This window comes from Labrus bergylta, chromosome 15, assembly GCF_963930695.1.
Source record: "Labrus bergylta chromosome 15, fLabBer1.1, whole genome shotgun sequence".
Classification (NCBI taxonomy): domain Eukaryota; kingdom Metazoa; phylum Chordata; class Actinopteri; order Labriformes; family Labridae; genus Labrus; species Labrus bergylta.
The window spans coordinates 22900987-22923620 of record NC_089209.1 but is presented as its reverse complement, the minus strand read 5'-3'; the positions used below and the strand labels follow the sequence as shown (position 1 = coordinate 22923620).

Genomic DNA, 22634 nt, shown 5'->3' with positions numbered 1-22634 from the left:
GGAGCTAGTGATCGAACCCCCGACTTTCCGGGTGAGAAACGACCGGCAGCTGTGCCTCAGACTGTATTTAAAGACTTTAATTTTGGCTTCAACGTTACAGTGCAATAAATCAACAACACTATCTATAATCCTTGAGAGAATGCAGAAAATACACAATAAGGTGATCTCTATGAACAGATTATATGCGTTTTCTGGGTTCATGCCTATAAACCCCTCTATTTCAGCCCTGATCAGAACAAGGCAAGGCAAGGCAAGTTTATTCATAAAGCACATTTCAACAACAAGGCAATTCAAAGTGCTTCACACAAGACATCAAAAGCATCATGACAGAGGAAAGAAAAGAAACATTAAAATAGAACATAAAAAAAATCAAAAAAAATCACTGGAATTATTAAATCTGAACATATGTTCAAATAAAAATAATTCAAATGAAATTAGTTGAAATAAATAAAGTAAAAATATAAAAAGAGTTAAAAGTTACAGTGCAGAGTTAAAATTTAAAATCTTATTAAAATTGTTTAATGAAAGGCAAAAAAGCTGTAAACAACAGCTGAACAGGCTGTTTCTGTGCCTGTAGCTTTAAATGCAAACGAGCTGTGTTTGACCACGCCCCTCTCTGGAAGGGCTTGGGTGGCTTGCTCTGTCTTGAACCATTCCCAATTGTTAACGATGACAGGGCAGACTCAGGCAAAAGAGCACAAAAGTGGAGCAGGCAAAAGACAGAGGGGATGAACTTTTCTCATAATTGGGGGATTTGTAGACAGACTAGGTACACATATTAGTGTTAGAAATACATGGTGAAGTGTAGTTTGCATTATTTGACCTCTAAACGATTCTTGTGTTCCTTTTTAATCACTTTGCTTCATCTACATACAATAAAAAATGCATCAATCAACAAATGTGAATGTAATTGAATTGTTTGGCTGTTGCAGCACAGAATAAACCTATTACCCATATTATTTATATTACTTATAATATTTAAGGATATTGCTTAAACTTCGGGGTAATTGTTGTACACTGACTCACTTGCTTAGTTCAGGTACCATATTGTCAAACAGCATTAATAAAAGAGAACATAGTGATTATCAAAACCCAGCCCTTAAGCACTGGCATAGGTGTTAAGAAAGGTCTTGAAATGTTTCCAAGAAAAGCAAAAAGATTTACAATGGTGATAAGATGAAAATGATTATATAAGGCCAGATTGTAAAATGTTGTTGCTGCGATGTGTGTGGAGGGGAGGTTGCTTTTGAAAAGACAGAATTACAAAAACATTGTTGCCATCCCTTTTTTATATAGTTGTAATTTGTCAGAGTATTAACCAATACCTCAAATCATCGCCAATGATCAGTCAGTTTGTGATGCTAAAAACCTATACATACTTCTTCTAGCCTTTTCATGATTAAAGTTGTTGCAAAATATTAATATTGCCTTCTTCAAACAGGAATGGTCACTATAGAGTCCCCAGATTCGTCTGTGTGCTATAATTCCACACCCACTCTGAAATGCACATTTGAGGAGAATACAGATAGTGCTGGCTGGCACATGTCCAGGGAGAACAAGCGCTACGAGCTTGACCGTGGCATTGTGGTGAAACTGAACAACAGCTGTTCCACAGATGAGTACAAGTCTTGTATTCAGGTTACACTCCAGGGTGTGACCGGCATCTGGGCAGGCAAGTACAACCTATTCACGATGATTGTTTACACCACCAAAATGAATAAATGACTGGAATAACTCCTAAAAACACAGGCAGAATTTGAGACAAGAGGCAAGTGTCACCTTGAGGTCGATATGTGCAAGAGCTGTTTGTAGAATTAGCAGCACCCCTGATTTTATCTCAAAGGGATGACAAGTGTTGTTCCTTTTGTCTGAATTGCTAAATTAATTAAGTGAGATTGACCCTCAGAGGGCTGAAGTTACGAGTCACCAATGGTGGTGACCACAGAAGTGTTCAACAGTGTATTGCAAGGAAGCATTTATTGAAATAAAATACATCTATGGCTGGTTACAGTAATGATCATAAAGCTTGTTCACCTCTAAAATCAGAGAATATGAATACATTAAATACATTGATCTTATAACCAATACTTACTGCAACTCCAACGTATTATTTATATATAAATTAATCAATCTTAATTTGTATAGTGCAGTGGCTGGTAGGGGTCACACACTCTGCAACTACACTATATAATGTGATGAGGAGTTACTCACTATCTACCCATTAAATAACGGTTAACCAGTAGTTATTTCCTCATTCGTTCCCCAGTAATCTTTCTACCTTATCGTAAAGTGTTATTATAACCTGTGCCTATTTTTACTTTTATCAGGCATAGGCACATTTTATGCCTTGACTTATATATACCTACACTTTCCAGTCATTCTCAGCAGCACTAATCAATTTGAGGGTCTCAGGAAAGAAAGAGGGCTGGAGCAGATCACAGCTTTGTATGGCAATCACATGGCCGACACATATTATAAAATAATTAATCCCCCGTGCAGTTTGTGCTGATCGAGACATGAGTTAATCAGACCCTATTCATTTGTTTTGTACCAGGCTGTAAACATTTTCATTTCTGCTGTAAAAACAGTCTTTTTTTGAATGGGTGTGTATGTGACTTCTGGGGCTTCTGCAGCCAGCCTCAAACGGACACTGGACGAACTGCAGGATTATGCACTTCTGCATTGGCTTCTTTTTTCAACACTGGCGGTTACCACTGATACAAAGACTTGTTTATTCAGCTTAACAGTCAATTATGTGTTCACTACTCCACATCTCATACTTGGGTAGATATTTATATACAGGTCTCAAATCAGAAAATGGTCTTATAGGTACAGTATTGAGTTAAGTGTAGGACAGTAGCGCACCACAGAGAGGGCATCACTGGCCATTTTCAAAAATGAGGGTAATGCAAATTAGTGTGTACATCTGTTTCAAGTGTGTTCAATTCTCTGACTATTTATAAACTTAGTAACCTGTGAGAGAAATGTTTTCTGCAGGCACATATGAGTGTGGATTCACCAGCGGGTCAGTCAAGCACACAGCCAAGAGGAAATTACAGGTGGCACTCCTTCCAGATGAAATCCTTCTGAAGACTGACCCTATAACGGTGGATTGTCTTTCAGAAGCCCCTGTAAAGATTTTAATCACTGCCATTATCAGAAACAGCATAGAGAACTATACTGTTTCATGCAGCTCGATGCAAGAACGTCATCCTGAAAGTATAAAAGGTAAGAAAGTGTCTCTCATATTTCTGTAACACTTTTTGCTTTCGGTTACAGTTTGAAAACTACCTTATTAGAAACATAATTTAAATTCAAATCCTGCCAAATATCTATAAATTCAATCAATAAATCAATGCATCAAAAAAAAATTCATATAGCCCCATATCATAAAATGTGTGATATTGGGAATTTTGCATTCTATGCAGTGTTCAGGAGGGGGAATGGAGCAATATGAGGTCTTTAAAGGTCACATATTATCCTAGTTTTCAACTAGTTTAAATAAGTCTATGAAGTTTCTTGTTAAAAATCCACTCTTATACTATTTTTTATCATGACTATAAACCCCTCTATTGCCCTGCTCAGAACAGGCTGTTTGTGTGTCTGTAGCTTTAAATGTAATGAGCTGTGTCCCCTCTCTGGAAGGGCTTTGGTGGCTTAGGCCACTTTAATTGTTTACAGTGAGAAGGCAGACTCAAAGAGCAGAACAAACACCTAACTGTTGGATTGTCACCCACCTGGGGAAAGGGTTACTGCCCTTTGTGGTGTCATGAAGGGAAAATCTCCAAACGGCCTGTTTGAGCACACATTTTCTGAAAGCACTCTTTCCTCTTGAGCTGCACTAAGCACACCTTCAGACTGGCTGGGAAGATAGCCTCAGACCCTTCTCATGTCCTATATGAGGAGAATCCGCTCCTGCCCTCTGGGAGGTGTTTCAGGGTGCCTCCATATCACTGCTGAAAAAACAGTAGAGTGGAGGCAGGCCAAACTCAACCCCACACATTTACAGTCATTAATGTACCTGACCTGTGCTGCACATGGACTGTGAGCGCTTTAACTTTTTCATGGACAATCTACGTGCATAATATTTATGTCACTCCTGAGCTATGATTTTAAATGTAACTCGTGCTGTTTTCATGTTCGGTCTTTTGAGTGTGATGTGATTTGATTGTGATGCAACGATTTCTGAGCTTGTAATGCAAACGGACAATAAAATGTTATCATATCTTAAAAGTGGAGCAGGCAAAAGACAGAGAAGATTGACTTATCTCATACTTGGGGGGTTTGTTGACAGAATATGGACACATATTAGTGTTAAAAAAAACATGGTAAAGTTTATTTTCTATCATATGTGACCTTTAATGTGCTGGTCCCTACAGAGATGAAGAGTGCTATTCTAGTATTAATATGTACCCATTATAGATAAGCAAATATAGCAGAGAAACAATCTCCTAGTTCTAATAGTTCAAGTGCTTCAGTGATTTGGAAGTTTTTAGACTTATTAGAGCAGTTAGGTTAATTCAACCTAAGCTAGAAGCATGAATGGACTCATTTTTCTGCAATGTTTTGAGACAAGATGTTACTGAAATTAACTGAACTAACACTACAACAAAATCTTTACAGGAGATGAGCGGTTGTTCTCTTTCACTGCCAGTATCTCTTGCAACAAAGCCGCACAACAACCTGTCACTGTCACTTTTTTAAACTCCAAGGGTCAAACAAAGAAGGCCGAAGTGAAAATCCCAGTAATTTACGGTAATTGATTCATACAGGATTATTCATTCTTTGAATTCTAACAAACGTGCCTTATTTTAAACTCAGACTTTAGTTTTAGAAGAAATCATCACTTTGTAAGATTGTCTTTATTCATTTAATTGCATTGGGTCTTGAAATAACGAATGACTCTCTTTTTCTCTCAGTGGGTTCAGGATCTTGCCCAGACGATTGGCTTGATGGAGATTTCTGGCCTAAGACCCCATATGATGACACAGTCATTAACCGAACATGTCCAGAAGGCACGACTGGCTATAAGTCACGCACTTGTCAAGGCAGTTCCTGGCAGCCTGTGTTTTACTACTGCGTCAACGAAGAGTTAAACAAAATTGTATTGGCTGCAGATGTGAGTTTGCTGTTACACCTCATGACCCTTTAATAATGGTGTACTCAGATTGTTGTGCAAAGGTAACTTATGAAGGTATTATTGGTGCAAAAGTCCTGTGCACCTGTGAAAAAATTTGAAACTGAAAATTTTGACTTAATTTATGCTTCTATGCATGCAATGATTATTATATTATCTCGAGTTGTTAAATATATTACCTTGTTTTGAATTAATGCTGAGAAATTGTCATTTTCAACATCAATGCCGGGCGATGGCCGCTAGGCGTCACTTTCAGACCGTGCAAGTCTGTCAACACTACAGTCTATGGTCAATACAGACTCTGTATCCAATATTTATCCTGTTTGTACCACATTTCTATGTCAACGAGCTTATTAGAAACATACAGAGGCTTTTTAGGTCGAGTAGAATCAGTTATATCTGAACCAGTTCGCTTGCCTGCTTCCATCGCTGAAACACCTGCCAATAATGCCGATTTATCTACAATGTATGTGGCATACATTAACAGTAATTGTTGTGCTTTCCATACAATCTTACAGATTTATTTATTGGTTTTGTTTCTAGAACTTTCTGAAGGGACTAGGAGCCAGCCAGGAGCATGCTATGGATATATTTGCACAGCTGAAGAACAACTCAGCAGATGGTTATTCAGACCCCAGTGAAACCACAGCGAACATTAATGCGTCCATCGACATTCTTGATAAGATGGCCAGAGCATCAGAGAACGTTGTTTTGAATGAGGAAGTCTTTAATGTAAGCTCCTGTTAACTATTATTACCTTTCTAGTATAAGATGTGAAGATTTGATTGCTTCTATAGCGTTGAGGGCTGCCATAGCAGGACACCACTGTAAAAAGTCAGTTTTATCTTGTAATCGCTAACTTAATTCAATATAAAGATAGATATACATTTTGACTGTTCTGAATGTGTTTTTAAGCCTTAACTCTACAGATGGGAATGTAACACAGCTTCCTCTCTCCAGAAAGTAAGAAGGAGAAACTCATCCAGATAAATAACTCTCATCACTGTCCTGCGGAACAGCTAAAGATTGTCTCCACACATCACCAAATGGTGTTGCCCTATATGTCAGGGTTGAGCCCCAGTCAGCAAATGTAACCCCATCATTACTATAGTGATGATTATAATGTTTATTGACTGCTTTTACAGACAATCTTATTTAAGGTCACACAAAGGTGGTGTCGTAACGATCATTGCAAAGTCCCCTATTAATATACTGAGCGGTAGGAACCAACTCTGAAGATACAAATAATGTCACTTGAATTATGTATGGCTACAAATAATGGTGCTTGTGAACAAAACTGAAGCTAAGTTTTAACCAGGACAGGGAGTCTGATGAGGGTGGTCGAGTCAGTCGTCTCTCAACCAGAAGGACTGGGATTCAATCCCCAGCTCCTGCAACCACATGTTAATGTGTCCTTGGGCAAGACACTTAACCCCGAGTTGATTCTGCTGCTGCATCAGTGGCATGTGAATGGGTAGGTGTGACCTGCAGAATAAAAAGCACTTTGAGTAGTAATGACACTAGAAAAGCGCTACACAAGCCATTAATCATTTATCATGATAGTTGTATTGTTGTTGACATGATATCCAAAAAATGCCAACAGGTATGGGTGTCAGTGTAATCAGCAAAAAAAAAAGCCTTGATAAACATAAACTGCAGGCTACATTTTTTCTCCACTGCTCTTTGCTAATAATTAAGTATATTGAGATTGGCAAATCTATGCTGTGGCAAGCAAATGGTAAATGGACTTAGTAGTTCTGACTACTTAAAGCACTTTAAAATCGCAGGTTACACCTACCCATTCACACCCTGAGCAGAGGCAGCTATGTAAAGTGGCATTCAGTATTAGTTAACCCCATCCATACACATTAATTCACCGCCAATGAAACAGCGGTAGCAACTTGGGGTTAAGTATCTTGCCCAAGGACATATCGAACATGAGGCTGCAGAAGCTTTGGATTGAACTCCCAATCGCCGGGGTTGAGAGATGACCGACTCTACCCCTGCACCCAAGTCATTGTGTTCAAATATGCAATGAGATGCTCCCACTGTTGAGCTGGACAATGCTTACAGTGAAGAACTATAATCTAAGCTGAAAGAAGCCATAGATTTACTAAATGTACCTTACTAATGATTTGTTTTATTCTTCTATTTCAGGATTTTATTCACTCAGCAAGCAACATGTTGAGCTCAAACTGGAATGGGGTTAACAATACTATTGTCCATGATATGTCATCGACTTACCTTCAGTCTGTTGAGAATCTGGTGAAGAATATCAAATCCAACACGAGCGATGGAATCAATAGTGAAAACATAGAGCTCAAAATCTGCTCCAGTTCAAACTGTAGTGTGCCTTCTTTTGGCATTAGTCTGAATCTGAGCATGCCCAGTGGGAAAGTCAAAACTCTTGCTGTGAAAAATCTAACGGATAAATTGAGAAACAACTTTCGCGAAAGTGAACATTCCAGCCTCTTAGTATCAGCCACACTAGAGAACAACAATGATTCATCTTTAGAAATAGAACTGGACTTCCCTGCAGAACGGCAGGACCTTACTAAACGTTTCTGTGTCTTCTGGAACACCACAGATGAAAACTGGTCAGAGGCTGGATGCACTTTAAAAAAAAAAAACGATGGGAACCGCACATTCTGCCAGTGCAATCACCTGACTTCATTTTCTGTCCTCATGGCAAAGGGTGATATATCTAGCAACACTCTAGATATCATTACCAATGTGGGCCTGGGTGTGTCCATCTGCTCTTTGCTGATCTTTCTTACCGTTGAGTCTTTAGTGTGGTCGGCTGTAGTCAAGTCAAACCTCTCACTTTTCCGTCACACAGCCCTGGTGAACATTGCTGTGTTTCTATTGCTTGCTGACTGCTGTTTTCTGGCTTCTAGCTCTCCTAAGAGTCTCAATGAAAACTGGTGCCTAATTTTGACCATCTGTAAACACCTGTTTTTCTTAGCCATGTTCAGCTGGATGCTGTGCATGAGTGTCATGCTTGTTCACCAGCTCATCTTTGTCTTCAGCCCACTGAGGAAAAGAGTGTTTATGTTCCTCTCCAGCATTGTAGGCTATGTTTGCCCAATAGTTATAGTGGGTTGCAGCTATGTCTATAGCAAATACACCAATACGCCCTACTACTGTCGTAAAACATGTTGGCTGGTTTATAAAAAACTCTTGGTGGGCTCCATACATGCTTTCCTCCTCCCTGTGGGAACCATTATTTTGACAAACCTTTTTTCCATGGTGGTCGTCATGATCACTCTGGTGAAGTCCTCTGTCCCTGACAAAAGCAAGGCTGATGACAAGGAGACAATCAAAAGCATCATTAAAGTCGTCGTTTTTCTAACCCCTGTTTTTGGATTGACATGGATTATTGGATTTGCACAGCTCATGTTGGATGAGGAGGGCCCCTTCTTTCAAGTTGCTATCTACAGCTTCACCATCCTCAACTCCTTCCAGGTACTTTGAATATAATACTTTTTGAAAATGAAGAGTTTCTTGTGGTGTGGAGGTCCTTGTTGCTTCTTGAGGCTACCAGTTCAAGACTACATCAGTCACATCCAGTATAAACAATCCAAATCTCAACCCCATCTGGCAATTGCAAAGTTGTATTGTAGGCTATAAGTTTGGACAAGAAGACTGCATAGAACAAAATAAGATGACTGAGGGGCTCAGTTGTATGATTGTGTTGTTTGTAATTCAATAAAATAATTAGAAAGTAGTACATATATTTTAATGTTGATACCATTCTCCTTAAAGAACTGAATTCTGAGCCAGTGCTTTTGCTGCCTTTACCCAAAGAATGTAGTCTTGAACACTGGCCTAAATGAATTATTACAAAATAATGTCACTGGATTATTGTATATAAATGCTTTACACAAAAAGTATATGCGTAAGAACAGTTACTATATTTGACATTTCTTCTGTTGCAGGGCCTTTTCCTTCTGCTTACAGGGGTTTTTGCAGAGCAGAAGGTATGTTTGACATTTCACCCCTTAGTTATTAATGAATACGAATCACAGATGAGTTGAAAATATCTAAAATTGCTACTTGTCATTAGCATGGAAATACTCAAAATCTATAAATAGCCTTAAGCTAATAAATACACTTAAAGGAGCAATATGTAACTCTGACACCTAGTGTTTAAAATCAATACTGCAGTCCAACTTTATAAACATTGTAGAGAGCTGTCTCCCCTGCCCCGATGTGAGTCGATGTGCACAAAGATTGACTATCTCCAGACACTGAAGCTTCAGTGTTTAGCCAGCTCTGCATCGGTCTTGAAACTTTTCTGTGTTCTAACCTCTCTCCATTTTACAAAAGCATTTCTAATATTTATCCTTGTTTGACCACGTTTCTGCTCATGGAGTTTATTAGAAAAATGCAGAGGCTTTTTTAGTCAATTAGAATCAGTTATAGCGCGGCAATCGCTGCAACACCTGTTGGTTTGCCATTTGCAAACCAAAGGGCGTCCAAAACAGCTGTGTGTAGGGGTCATAAAACCGCCTACTTCTCTGGTCAAAACAAAAACAGAGCATTCAGGACCAGAATTTAAACTTAGAGGGAGGGCATACTGACTGCTGCATTGGTGTTAGAGAAGCCAGCACTTAAACATAGTATGTTTCCTTAATGTCTGATGATGTAATAAGGTCATGTTATGATTCAATTCAGTAGATAACTTACATGTTGCTCCTTTAAGCTAAATGATATTCAAATTAAATATCATAGCAATCTGTCTCTGTTATTTTGAACAGGTCCGAGAGGAAATATTTAAGCTCATAATGGTGAGTTTAACAACATGGTCTTCCAGGATTACACTGTGAACCGATGAAAACATGCTTCATTACTGTGTTTGCTTCTACCATCAGGCCAAATCAAAAGGAAAAAGTGAGAGCATGAAGAATCTGACTTCCACCACGTACACCAAAGACAAATGAAGACTGAGGTCAGTTTCATCTCATTAACTTTATTTTCTTTACTGTGCTGGGGTTGCTGCAACTGCACTTGTACAGACCTGCTGATGTATAACCCACACATGTGAAGTTACTTTTTCTAATGTTTAGTTTAATGATTGCAAGCTTCCTATATTAGTTCAGTATGCAAACATACTTATTTCTCCAAATTAGCATCTCAAACGAAGGGCAATGGAGACTGAAGAGATGTGAGACTTGAGAGTAAATTTATTAGACAATTGTACCTGATGATGAGACCAGATTAAGAGTTACAATATCAACACAAAGTAACCTTTACCTTTAAATTGTTTTTCTTAATTTTCCATTGCAATGAATCTTACTGTACATATAAACATGTTAAACCCAGATTATTTAGCAATAATGGAGGGTTAATGTCCGCAGTTCTACTAAATTTCTGGGATATCATATTCTAACCTACAAGAATTTGCCACTATCTCCATAGAGTCAGAGACGTAAAGTGGTCGCTAATTCAAAACACTAGCGATTACATTAGATGATCCTTAGATGTCTTTCTACAGTGCAATTTGTCAATTATAGTAAACTCATTTAAGTTTGTACATAGTTTAACCTTCTATCAAAGAACTTAATATTATCTAACAGTTGTAGTACTAATGATTGAGGCAGAATATCACATTCATCCCATCTGTAAAATAATTCCACCTTTGAGTCATGTGAGTAGCGCCGGACCTGGAAGAAAATTTGGCTCTTTGAATTCTGGCTCAAACCCTTTACAATCGGTCGATCCGATCATGACAGAACTGTATAACAACCATGTGTCTCATGTTTAAAGGTCTTCCTCATTATTCCCCCAAAACATTGCAAAGCTGAGAAGTAAGCGTCATCGACATATATAAAGTGGGTGTTCAGTCAGTATTCATTGACAGCCTTGTGGTGTTAGGTGACTCTAGAATTCAAATATCATTACTCAAGTAGACATTTTTAAAAAGAAAAGTATTTACAAAAAGAGCAATGCATTGTGGGGCGGTTCAGTATGACCAGAGTGCTTCCGTTTCAAACTTAAGAATTATATCCGATCTAGTCAATTGAGCTCAATACAAAAAATCAAAAGTGTTTTTAGAGTATATTTAATATGTAATCGTCTATCACTTGGTCACACAGCAGCACGTACAGCAACACATTCTCCTGTCGTAACCAAATCGCAGGCTATGCCATATTGCACAAAACTGGTTTCCCTATGCAGAAAATATTTGTGAATTTGTTCAACAAGTCAATGAATGTTCTAAATACTGGGCCATGTTTCCATTTCAGGTTTTGGGACCAAAACAACATCGTACCTGTGTGCAACTCCACCTTTTGTTAAATGATAGTGAAGTTTCTTTGTGGATTACACAGGTGAAGATTGGTTGTACTAAGACGTTTGTACTAAGGTAGAATCCTTACCTTTTGACCATATTTATTTATTTGATGGCTGTGACCATTACTGTTATTGATACTAGTAGTAGCTCTTAATTTGTCTGAATAAATCCAATATTGCTCCAAGGAGACATGAATATTGTTCATGTATACCTTTGAATGCATCCTTGTTATTTTTCAGGTTTAGCAGATGCTTGTTTTTCCATATCTCTTTTAAGTACCAAAAAATAAAACACAATAATAGGCGGTAGATTGTAAATCTTGATTATATAATATATATATATGTATATGTTTTTTTTAAATACATTTGGCTAGGTTTGATCATTTTGTTTAAAGTAGGAATGTACGACACTATACACATAAATACAGCAGAAATCCAGTATATCCTCTGTAAATGTCTCTCTGAATCCTGATTGTCTGCAATGTGGGAGAAGCGAGAGTCCTGCTGACTGTGTTTTTTGTCGTACCTGTGTTTTTACATGGACGGATCGACTCCTCTCCTTGCATATATTTGGCTTATTTAGATGAAACGTTAACATTGTTAGAGCACAGTCATTCCATGTCAATTTGCGAGCAATGTGAAGCTACGACTCCGAGCTCACCAAAGAGCGCTGACATTAGCCTGCCAACAAACTGATGCAGGCCAGAGACAATTTGCTGATCAAGCCAAGGAAAATTTTGCTCGCTAATTTCGCTCGACTCCTTTGGGTTGCTGCAGGAGAGTGGAGGCTTAGGTATGGCGGAGGTGTGGCCAAACAGCTTCAGTTTGTTTTGGTTTCATGCTGGTCTTCAAGGGCGACAGCTACTGGATCAAAAAAGCCACACATTCTTCCTTTAAAGGAAAGCGACATGAACCATTATCTGTAATATGTGTGTGACTATGTAGCTAAATAAGTTTTGGTGTTAAACAATATGTATGAATAAAATAAAAGAGAAGATTATATTGTCTTTTATTGTTCATGACTTTGCATGCTTGAGAAATTTCCATCAGAACTATATATGTTTCCTCATAAGATTGAATTATCAATGATGATTTCCTTCAGTGTACAAATGGAAAACAAGCATAGGAAACACATCACAGGGGTCAGTTCTGTTGTGGCCCCAGTCTTCTTTAAATCCTCTGATGCAAGCTTAAGATATTGTTGTTTACTACATTTACTACACTGACTGCTGACAGGTAAAAGTTTTCTGATGCATTGTAGAGACTGGTTCATTGAGAGACACATAGATATCTCAGAAGATCATGTCAAAATTAGCCTGTTGGTACGTCACTCTCCAGTACAGACACAGTGATTTGAGTGCTTTAAAATGGAGACTAACACATGATTCCACTGAAATGAGCTTCACTGAGCTCTCCTAATGACAGTGAAGATAGCAAGTGTCAGCACAATGGTCCCTGACGCACCACCAATCAGAGCTCCCAAAATGCTTCTGTCTATGTTTGGTTCCTCACAGCTTCGGCCGGTGTAGTAGATGGTCTGTGTTGATGCACACCTAAGAAGCAGAGAACAGAAGTTTTAATGTAAAAAATATGACCTGAAGCTGTAGACTACACACAAATAAAAACACCTAAATATCCTGACTGCCTTGTAAGAGGACAATAAACCTCAACCTCAAAATATGATTAATGTCTTTTAGTCATGAATGAATTTGACATATTTTAGGTGATAAACTTCCTCCTCTGGCTTTACTTAAAGCAGGGTAATAATACAAGATAATCAGGCCAATTCTGGGCCCTATTCCCCCCTGCGGACCCATGTTAGCAAAATTCGGATTATCTGACTGTTCCAAATATTGCCAGATGTTCCTGCGGAGTAATGTGCGTTCAGAGTGATTTTACCCTCCCCGATCTGTTCAAATTAACAGTGGCCACTGTGGTTTGAAATTGTAGATATTTAACATGTTCAATATCTGTGGGCTGTCATGTTGAACAGAACACAAGCCAATAGGAGGGAAGCAAGCTGACGCAGGAAGCACGACAAACACAACCATGGTGACGACAGCAAATAGAAAGCATCAAGTTAGAAGGATGTCAGAATTAGAGGAGCAACTTGTTGATTTGTGGCAACAACACGAGTGTGTATACAACATGTGCTGTAAAACATAAACCACAACCGAACGGACGAGGAAAGGAGTTGGACAGAAATTGTTACAGCAATGGATCTACCAGTTAGCTTAACAACTAGCCACATTTCACTAGATCATCATGTTTGTTTACTCTTTGGTCGCGTTTGACCTTGTGTTTATTTCAAATTCTTAAGAGAGCAAGTATTCTCCTGGCTCAAAGGCTATGCTCTGGAAGGGAATAAGACGGCTTTTCAAAATGTCAAATAAATCATTTACAGGTACTAAAGAATGTACATGTGCATTTATCCACAAAATAGGAATATTGTTGTACCTAAATCAAGCCCAGAAGCTAACATTATATTTTACCTTTAGGAAAAACAACAGGATAGCTTTTTCCTTCTTGACCTTTGGCTAGCTCCTTTTTCCCCCCTGAGACATTAAATCCTCCCGGTACTAAACTCTAAACTCTAACTCTTAAAACTGATGGGTGTGGGCCTGATGTTGGTGCCATCTCTAGCATTAGGTTGCGCCTGATGAGTGTAGACTTAAAAATAGACCTTATAATATCTACCAAATAGGTTAAACAAAATCACAAATTGCTGTTGGCTATTTAGTTTGTTATTTTGTTGTAATAAATCTTACACAGAGGATTTGTCTGAGTCCCTGTTGCTGTGGTTGCTTATCTTAGATACCGTCTGCAGCACACTCATTTGAAACAGTAAACAGGTTGTTTTGCTGGAACTACTTCCATAGGTATCCATATATCAAAAGTTCATGGACACCCATGCAACACTCTTTAGCCAATCATAATCGAGTATTTACCCATATTAAAGTATAAGTAATTCGAATAGTCCCATATATTTTGAAACACTAATCACTTAACTCCATAGAAATACAAACACACACCTGCATGAGGCTGCTCCTTCCGTCTCCACGCACAAGCCTCCATTAAAACAAGGGTTGGGATAACATGGGTTGACAGCCCGTGCTTCTCTGTGTATCAGAGCCTCGGGTTTCCTTTCCATCTCGCCAGCTTTCTTCTCGGCTGTGGTGTCCTCACTTGATAAGACTGGTTTGACAGTCACCTCTGTCTTTATCAGGTGGGTCAAATCTAACAAATGAACAGGTGATTGAAAATGTGAAATATATAATAACTTGGTAAGATTTGAATATAAAGAAAAAAAGGGACGCTGATATTTCTCACCAGTAAAGTCAGCAGTGATGATGAGGTCATCGTTTTTAAGGAAGCTCCTCCTTTGCAGATGCTTGTGAGATATGAACGTGCTCCAACCAAAGTCCTTACCACGATAACACTGACAGCTCTCGTCAAACAGCGCTCCTGAATCAGCTGTCGGTCTGTTCCAGCGAGCATCAGTATCTGAGTGAGAACAGTCAAAATTAAACGTGTTATGCTTTTGTCCAGATATTTTCATATTTTCAACAAATGTCACACATTAGCTGTTTAAACAAGATATCAGTTTACTGTCATGATGTGAAGATAAACAAATCTAAATGAACAGGTTTGATCTAAACGAACAGAGTTTTAGTTTAAGAGCTTTCTAAGATGATTTTTTTAAAGGTCACATATTATGCAAAATACACTTTCCCATGTTCTTCTATAACATGTGTCCCTAGTCTGTCTAAACCCCCCAATTATGAAATAAATCCATCCTCTCCGTCTTTTGCCTGCTCCACTTTTCAGAAAATGTGTGGTCAAACAGGCCGAGATTTTCCCTTCTTGACATCACAAAGGGCAGTGACCCCTCCCCCAGGTGGGTGACACTCCCACAGCTAGGTGTTTGTTCTGCCCTCTGAGTCTTCCTTCTCACAAACAATAGCGCATGGAGCGAGAAAGACCGAGCCACCAAAGCCCTTCCAGAGAGGGGCGTGGTCTAACAAAGCTCATCTACAGACACGGAAAACAGCCTGTTCTGAGCAGGGGGGTTTATAGAGTGGATTTATAACAAGAAACTAGACTTACTTAAACTGGTTGAAAGGGAAAATAATATGTGACCTTTAATGTGAGTGATGACAGCTATAGAGGACAAATCAAGATTTTTCAGAGGTGAACATCACACATAAGCAGAAAACATGATTGTGGAAGAGGGGCTGTGATATAGTGATAATTCTGTTCCGGTAAAATATATTCAACAGTAAGAGGCTTTAATTAAACTTTTATATTTTCAATGGATTCAAATACTTTTTTAAAAGTTTTTTTTTGGGGGGGGGAGTTGCCTTTATTTAGAGGTAGGACAGTGGATAGAGTAAGAAATCAGGGAGAGAGAGAGAGGGGAATTACATGCAGGGAAGGAAGCCACAGGTTGGATTTGAACCCAGGCCACCTGCTTGGAGAACTGGAGCGCACCAAACACTACACTACTTGCTCCCCTGGATTTAATTTTATGTGACACTGAAAGCTTATAACAATGAACAAATCCAACCCAAAACACTACACGCTACAGTCTAGCTTCACTATAAAGTTTTTAGCTAATTTGTTTGTCAGGATAACTTGACTGTTTGAAAGTTTGTGCACTTCCTTTTGGATTAAAAAGTCATTTTTCTTATCAAAGGCAGGGTTGGTAATTTTCGAAAAACTAGTCAAAACAAGCATCATTCCCTCAGTACACCCACCCCCTCCCCTCTGTGCTCCCTCGAAGCCACACCCCTGACTTACATGTACTAGCACCGTGGTCCTAGATGCAGACCTCAGCTCATCGCTTGCATTGTAAAGAAACTTTGTCATCTCATTCAGCGGTAAGTAAACACTAAACTTTATCATAATACATGTGAGAAAAAAAACGTGACTATTTTACTACTCACAACGGCCAATGCACATCACAGTATAAACTGTCATCGGTGACGCACTTTGAGTGTGGGCTAGTGTACGAAAGGGGTAGAGAACGAGCAGAAAGACAGGGAGGCGTGATTGGTTCATCAATAGTACCTTGTGGCAACATTGGATGAAGTTTTTACATGCTTACAACATGCTACAGATGACACATTTTCGTTGAACCTTTTTCAGAGCACATGGGTTATTAATGTCCTAAAGACAATGTAAACCAAAATCTTAAAAAGTGTATCTGGAGAAATTTACCAACCCTGCCTTTAATGGCCGCACGAAATAATGATTTAGGAGTAAAAATTCTGATTTCAGTCTTGTTGATTTTATGAAACCTGTGATTACTGATAGTGAGGTAAGTGTGTTTCAAGGTTTCTTTCCTGTCTATTGTTAGATGTGAGAAATGTTTTTGACATGTTGCTGAATTTGTAAGATGTTGATTTCGATACTCTGACTGACGACATCTCAGAAACTGAACGACAACCAAACATCAACAGTGTTACAATACTGGCCATGACAAACACTTTCATCTCGCTAGTGAAATGCCAGGGTGCTTACCTGTCGTAAAGCTTCTCGTTGAAGACATCCGAAGTTTTGCGTCTGGGTCCTGGTCCATGACTACAAGCGTTGCCTGCATATTTATGGCTGGCCACTGCATCACTGCATCATTTTCTCCACTGCAGAGGTGCATGGTGAGGCCAACATAGTGTGGGTACTCAACCTCTTTACCATTTGGATAAATGCTGATACCGAAGGAGTAGCCATCAGAGTTGTAGAAACACTTGCTTTTAATAGGATTGGCAAGAGGCGTGCTGCCTACAATGCCAGTAAAATTGCGGATTTGCCAGACGGCACCAGGGCAAATGGTTTCCGTTAGAGTGATGTCATCAATAAGGATGGCGCCAGTGGAGTCAGATGCTCCTCTGATGCCTTGGAAGATATAACGGAACTTCTCAGTCACCTTGAGAGTCACATGGGCAATTTTCCAGGAAGAATCTCCATCACCTGAAAGAGAAAAATGCAGAAGATATGGGGGGTTTAAGTACATATTCAGTAAAATATTAATTTATTTAAAGAGAGAAATATATCCTACTAAATACCAAAGGATGTGTTAAATATTATTCTTACAATGGTGCATTAAATGGATCGGCTGTATAGAGAGGAAAACTTCACACCACATTTAACTCTGCAACGTGTCAAAAATAGAGGGATATACCTGAAATGGTGTGGATCTTTTTGAGACTGTTTACAGCCCCTGTTCCATCATCAGTCCTGATCCATATCACAAGTTTGTCTGAAGCTGACCCAGTCATCTTGTAGAAGAACTGCAGGCACTGCTCGCCCCTCTTTGGGTAGAGGATACGTGACTCCAGCAAGCCACTGCTTCCAGCTGCACCGGAAGACGTGTCAAACCTCATGAAGTAGCCGGAATCTAAAAGACAAGCAGTGATCTGTGAACACTTTCAAACTGAATTCAATTGATGACTTGGATTATATCAAACGTAATATCAGCCTTACACCTATTATTATTAATATAAATGTTATAGTGAAACTTAGAGCTCCTCAAAGTCAACCTCTATAATTAACAAACTTAGTTGTTACTGCTTTCAATACTCATACTTCTACCATGATTACTGACATTGTAGCTATAAATCTATCTTATTTATTGTTGTTGTTGTTGTTGCTCTGTTTGTCTCTAACCTTCTTCCTGCATCTCCCTCTATCCCACTTATCAAACCCAACACAGTCTCTCAGCAGATGCCTGTTCAACATGACTCTGGTTCTGCTCGAGGTTTCCTCTCCACTGTAACTTTCTAACCTTCTGCACATGCTGTCTGTCCCACAGACACCTCTTAAGACTTGTGGTAATGGTGCGTTTGAGGCCATAGCACCAATCCCATAGACCTTTGTCTGTTAAAAGTGCTATATCAATTAAACATACTTGCTTTGCTAAATGTTGAATAGTGCTCATGATGGATTAGCATTGGGTCTTTGTAGATAATACAATGAGTAAGGTCTTTTATCTGTTTTATTGTGAGAAAACATTTGTTATGTATTGGAGCTATATAATAAAGATTGATTTAATGATTGATTTAATGATTGATTGATTGATTGATTGATTGATTGATTGATTGATTGATGCCCGGTTGCAATAGCTGTAATAGTAGTACAGTATTATATGAAAAAAAGAGATTGCATCTGTTCCATATGATTTTATTTATTTTTAGGATATCAACAAACTATTAAACTGCACTGTAAAAATGCTATTTTCAAACTGTATCTACCTGCATTCAAAATCAGTTGTATTACATGTTGTTGTCATATAAACCTTTCCAAATATGTAGAGAATCATCTTAGTACCTCTGCAGCGTCCTGCCAGGGTGTGGTCTGCATCAGCTGGACTACTGAGTGTTTGGACCCAGTCTGCGTTATCCTCCTCGTTTTGGATCATTCCACAGATGTTGATGAGCTCAAAGGAGCACTGGTCCAGGAGAGTGTGTGTGTTGGCTGCAAAAAGGACAGTTACAGTCCAAATTAAGCAAAACAAATAAGACAGAGATGAGCGCATGCTTTGATTTCATTTGGAGAATTTAAAGTATCTACTCATTAAAGTGGGATTTTTAATTATAATTTAAATGTCTCTTTAGTGTGACCTTCTAACTTTTAAAATGTATATGTAAAATATGTTCGTACATGCAGTAAAGATTGGCAATAGTCTACAGTTATGATTCTGAGCACCCAAGGTAAGCTAAGTTAGCATTGCCACTAACTGCTCAGAGTAACGTTACTTTCTGCCAGGGGCGTGACTGGGGCGTGACTGGGGTGGCCTGAAGTGTGTTGTGTGTACAAACTCACAAATATCTATCAATTATTTACCCTTTCTTACCTCACCAATCAGATCTTCTTTTATGCAAGATAATGGCAACATAAGCTTAGTTCTTTAATGACACATAAAGAAGATTTATGTTCAATGTCACAATTTAAAGTACAGCAAACTCCTGCATGGTCTAACTTGCAAAAATACATTCATTGGCAACGTTTTGGTCCTGAAACATTGCCAGTTAGTTCATTGCAAGTCAGACAGAGTGCATTTCTTTCCTATGCACCTCTCTTATGAAATAGATGTTCAACGTTTTTATTTAAAGTTTATCAAAGCTTTTAAAAAATGCAGAAAATTAAAGCCTTTGCAGGTTTTAACATAAGTCCCACCTCTGACAGGGCAAATAACCAATCACAGTTGAGGATTTTTGGACACGCCCCTGCTTTCTGCTGCTAAAGACTCCAACCACTTCCATGAGCAAATAGCTAACCTGTCTATCTGCTGATCAATGCAGAGCATGCAGGGAGTTTATTGTGTTATACATACATTTATATGCCCATCCTGCATGGGCTTACATGACACCATGAATTTAAATGTGCATAGTAGGGCTATTCATTGTCATGGAACAGAACAGTCATTCCAATATTTCAGGTTTTTCCGCTAGTGGGGGATCAATAAGTTTTACTTATCTTATTTTACTTAATTATATTAAGTCATCATATTTTGTATGCAAAAGGAAATATGAATCACTTTGTACTTGATCCAAATTCCACATCTAACAAAGTCTGTTTTCTTCTAGAATATTTTTGAATTGATTATGATTATGTTTCCAAGCTCTGTTTAAGGGCTTGTTTGCTAACTGTGGCTATTAATAAGGTTGAAGAGAGCAGAGTTGTGGACATTAAAACCAAAACAATAATCTTAAAGGTGCACTATGTAGATTTGGTAGTGAAATGTAAAAGTTGGAGAAGTTAAACAATTCTATGCTATATTTTCTGAACTGAATACAGAAACTTTATTCAAAGGAAAAAATGGGTCCCTGGAACAATGTTTGGAGCTAAAAAGCTACCAGGAGAGTTACGGTTTCACTGTTGTGGGGCCCCCACCATAACTTCTCATGTAGCATTTTATCGTCTAATAGTGTTCCAGGGACCAAATTTTCATCTGAGGACAGTTTGTGTAGAGAGTTATGAACATATACCACAGAATCTGTACACTTCTCCAACTTTGACGTTTCTCTACCAAGAATCCATAGTGCACCTTTAAAGTAAAAAGACAGTAGAGAGTGAGGTCATATGAGAAACAACAACATGTTAAGTGCACCACAATGTCTTTTTTTGTGAAGTCCGACAGAACCTCCCACTCCAAAATCAAGCCTCTGTCTATTCAGGAGTACAAGCTTGATTGAACAATTGATTGATTTAACTACAAAATGTAAAAGCACATTGTGGTGCACTGAACATGTTGTTTCTCAGGCCCGAAAGGACACACTCACCACAGTCGTACATGCGGTTGAGCCTGGTGATGTCTACAGCGCTAAAGTCCATACGCTGGCCAATCACCTCATTAAAATACGGTATGGTGGTGGTGATTGTTGGTACGCTGTCATTCTTGTTGAAGGACAGAGGCCTGTAGTGCATGATGGACTCGTAATCATAGGGCGTGTTCATATCAGTGATGAAGTCATCCTCGTACTTATTGAAATTGTTCTCCATCCCTGTGAAGAGTAAGGACATTGTTGTGCAGATATTACACCACCAAAGAATTCTCTTTTTTTGTTGAGACAGATATGGGGCCTTATCTACCATCATGACCATCAAGCTCTTGACTTTGTATATATCTGTGCATTTGCTAAGTTTGGACATGCTTTAATTTTAAACAGTTTCAATGGCATAGCAATGAATAAAAATAACTCCAATGTTGTCAATTATGTTGGTTCATATCATCCCCACTGTCCCTTCCCTGTATTTCCCATCTGTCTTTGGCTGTCCTATCCAGTGCTGTGGTGCAGGGTAAATACAGGAATACAGAGTACACTTGTTTTTCAGTCTCCATAGGGTATACCCACTGGTAAATAATAACTGCTTACTTGAATTGCAAAACCAATGCATCATATAACTTGTTACAAATAAAAAGTGATCAGAGTTAGTACAAAATATGGCTACAAAATAGTGTTACTTACCTTCTTCAATCTGGTCCCACCAGATTTTGACATAATCGTCCCTATCAGAGCGAGACTGTTCATGGTAAAAGCCCAGAGCATGGAGGAGCTCATGCTGCACAATACTTTTAGTGTCACACCTGGCTCCAATGGACACATTCTGACCTTTTTTATCATCTCCCACATACGACCAGCATCTAATTTTTTGGATGAGATGAGAAATGTATTGGATTAAACACTCAACCTATAAGGTGATGTTTGTGAGCTCCGAGAACATTATACCACATCAGCATTTTCTAATCTTTGGTGCTTGATGCCTCCTTCTGATTACATGACAACAGTTCCCATAAAGTTGCACAACAGACAGACCCGTTGCCAAGTCCAATGCAGAAACTCACCCAGACAGCTTGGTGAAGGAGATGTAACTGGTCTCACCCTCATAGGGCTTAAAATCCACACAGGATCTCAAACGGTATTCCTCAAAAGCCTGGAGGATCACACCTTTAGCGTTGAGCTCTAAAACAATATAGAATAATTCCCAAATGAGCACATGTTTAAACTATTGGTAAGAAATGTATTCTTTTTGCACATAGAGTAGTACCTAAAGAATCAGTTAAGATATAAGGAATGGGAAACGTCCATCTTCTTGTTTCATTCAGGATTGCATTTCTGCTAGGCTGTGAAAGCATCAACATGAAAATATGTGTTTCAGTTCCTTACAAACATCTCCACATAGCCTCTCAGTATACTTACATTACCAGCAATGTCACCCTCAAACAAGTGGTTTGAGCCTGAAAATGTTCACATACGTATAATTAATTCAGCTCTAGTCAATACCACATATGATCACAAAACTGCAACAGTAAAAAGAGCTTTAAAAACAAACCTCTGTTGATCTCTAGGATGTCATCTCTCAGTTCACCAGCATCTGCATTATCACCTGGAAAATAAATGTAACGTTAGAGCCAATAAGTAAAAAAAAAAACAAGCTTTGTTTGGATCAATAAAATGAATAGAAACAAACCAGAGACTGTCGGAACCGCTTGAACCTAGAACACAAGATCAGAAAGTTAAAACTTCCTCTATGGACAAATTTGTACAGTTACACATTTAACACACACACCTTAAAAAACAAAAAGACTCCAATCAATGCAACAATCTTCCTCCAATAGTCCCTAGAACTCATGTTGTCCTCCTGACAGAAAAGTATGCATGTGTAAACATACACATAAGACAGTTGGAGGGGACCTTTGATC

At 38.7% G+C, this 22634-nt stretch overlaps 2 protein-coding genes across 2 annotated transcripts in view; one reads left to right on the top strand and one right to left on the bottom strand.

Annotated features, from left to right (window-relative positions):
- Nucleotides 1-12438, top strand: part of adgrf3b (adhesion G protein-coupled receptor F3b) — a 23195-nt gene extending 10757 nt beyond the window's left edge. The window contains exons 8-17 of the mRNA XM_065963728.1: nt 1442-1672; nt 2998-3228; nt 4624-4755; nt 4920-5119; nt 5681-5869; nt 7295-8602; nt 9076-9117; nt 9898-9927; nt 10012-10088; nt 11386-12438. Of these exons, the coding sequence (XP_065819800.1) occupies nt 1442-1672; nt 2998-3228; nt 4624-4755; nt 4920-5119; nt 5681-5869; nt 7295-8602; nt 9076-9117; nt 9898-9927; nt 10012-10080 (2432 nt within the window). The 3' untranslated portion in view covers nt 10081-10088; nt 11386-12438. The remainder of the gene's footprint in view (nt 1-1441; nt 1673-2997; nt 3229-4623; nt 4756-4919; nt 5120-5680; nt 5870-7294; nt 8603-9075; nt 9118-9897; nt 9928-10011; nt 10089-11385) is intronic.
- On the bottom strand, nt 12425-22634 carry mep1a.2 (meprin A, alpha (PABA peptide hydrolase), tandem duplicate 2). The gene is made up of 14 exons (XM_020631487.3): nt 22502-22634; nt 22403-22427; nt 22265-22318; nt 22132-22169; nt 21980-22055; nt 21777-21894; nt 21400-21575; nt 20713-20934; nt 18758-18904; nt 17613-17828; nt 16955-17401; nt 14762-14935; nt 14464-14668; nt 12425-12984 (listed from the first exon to the last, which is right to left on the bottom strand). Exons 1-14 carry the CDS (start codon nt 22562-22564, stop codon nt 12834-12836), a joined length of 2112 nt encoding a protein of 703 aa, XP_020487143.1. The 5' UTR covers nt 22565-22634; the 3' UTR covers nt 12425-12833.

What these genes read in the sequence shown, in the direction of transcription:
- mep1a.2 (XM_020631487.3), bottom strand. Translation starts at nt 22,564, where the DNA reads ATGAGTTCTAGGGACTATTGGAGGAAGATTGTTGCATTGATTGGAGTC. An exon ending in AGGGTGACATTGCTGGTAAT is followed by an intron (nt 22,056 to 22,131) that starts GTAAGTATACTG and finishes ATGCTTTCACAG; the next exon opens with CCTAGCAGAAATGCAATCCT. An exon ending in CATCACTGCTGACTTTACTG is followed by an intron (nt 14,669 to 14,761) that starts GTGAGAAATATC and finishes TTCATTTGTTAG; the next exon opens with ATTTGACCCACCTGATAAAG.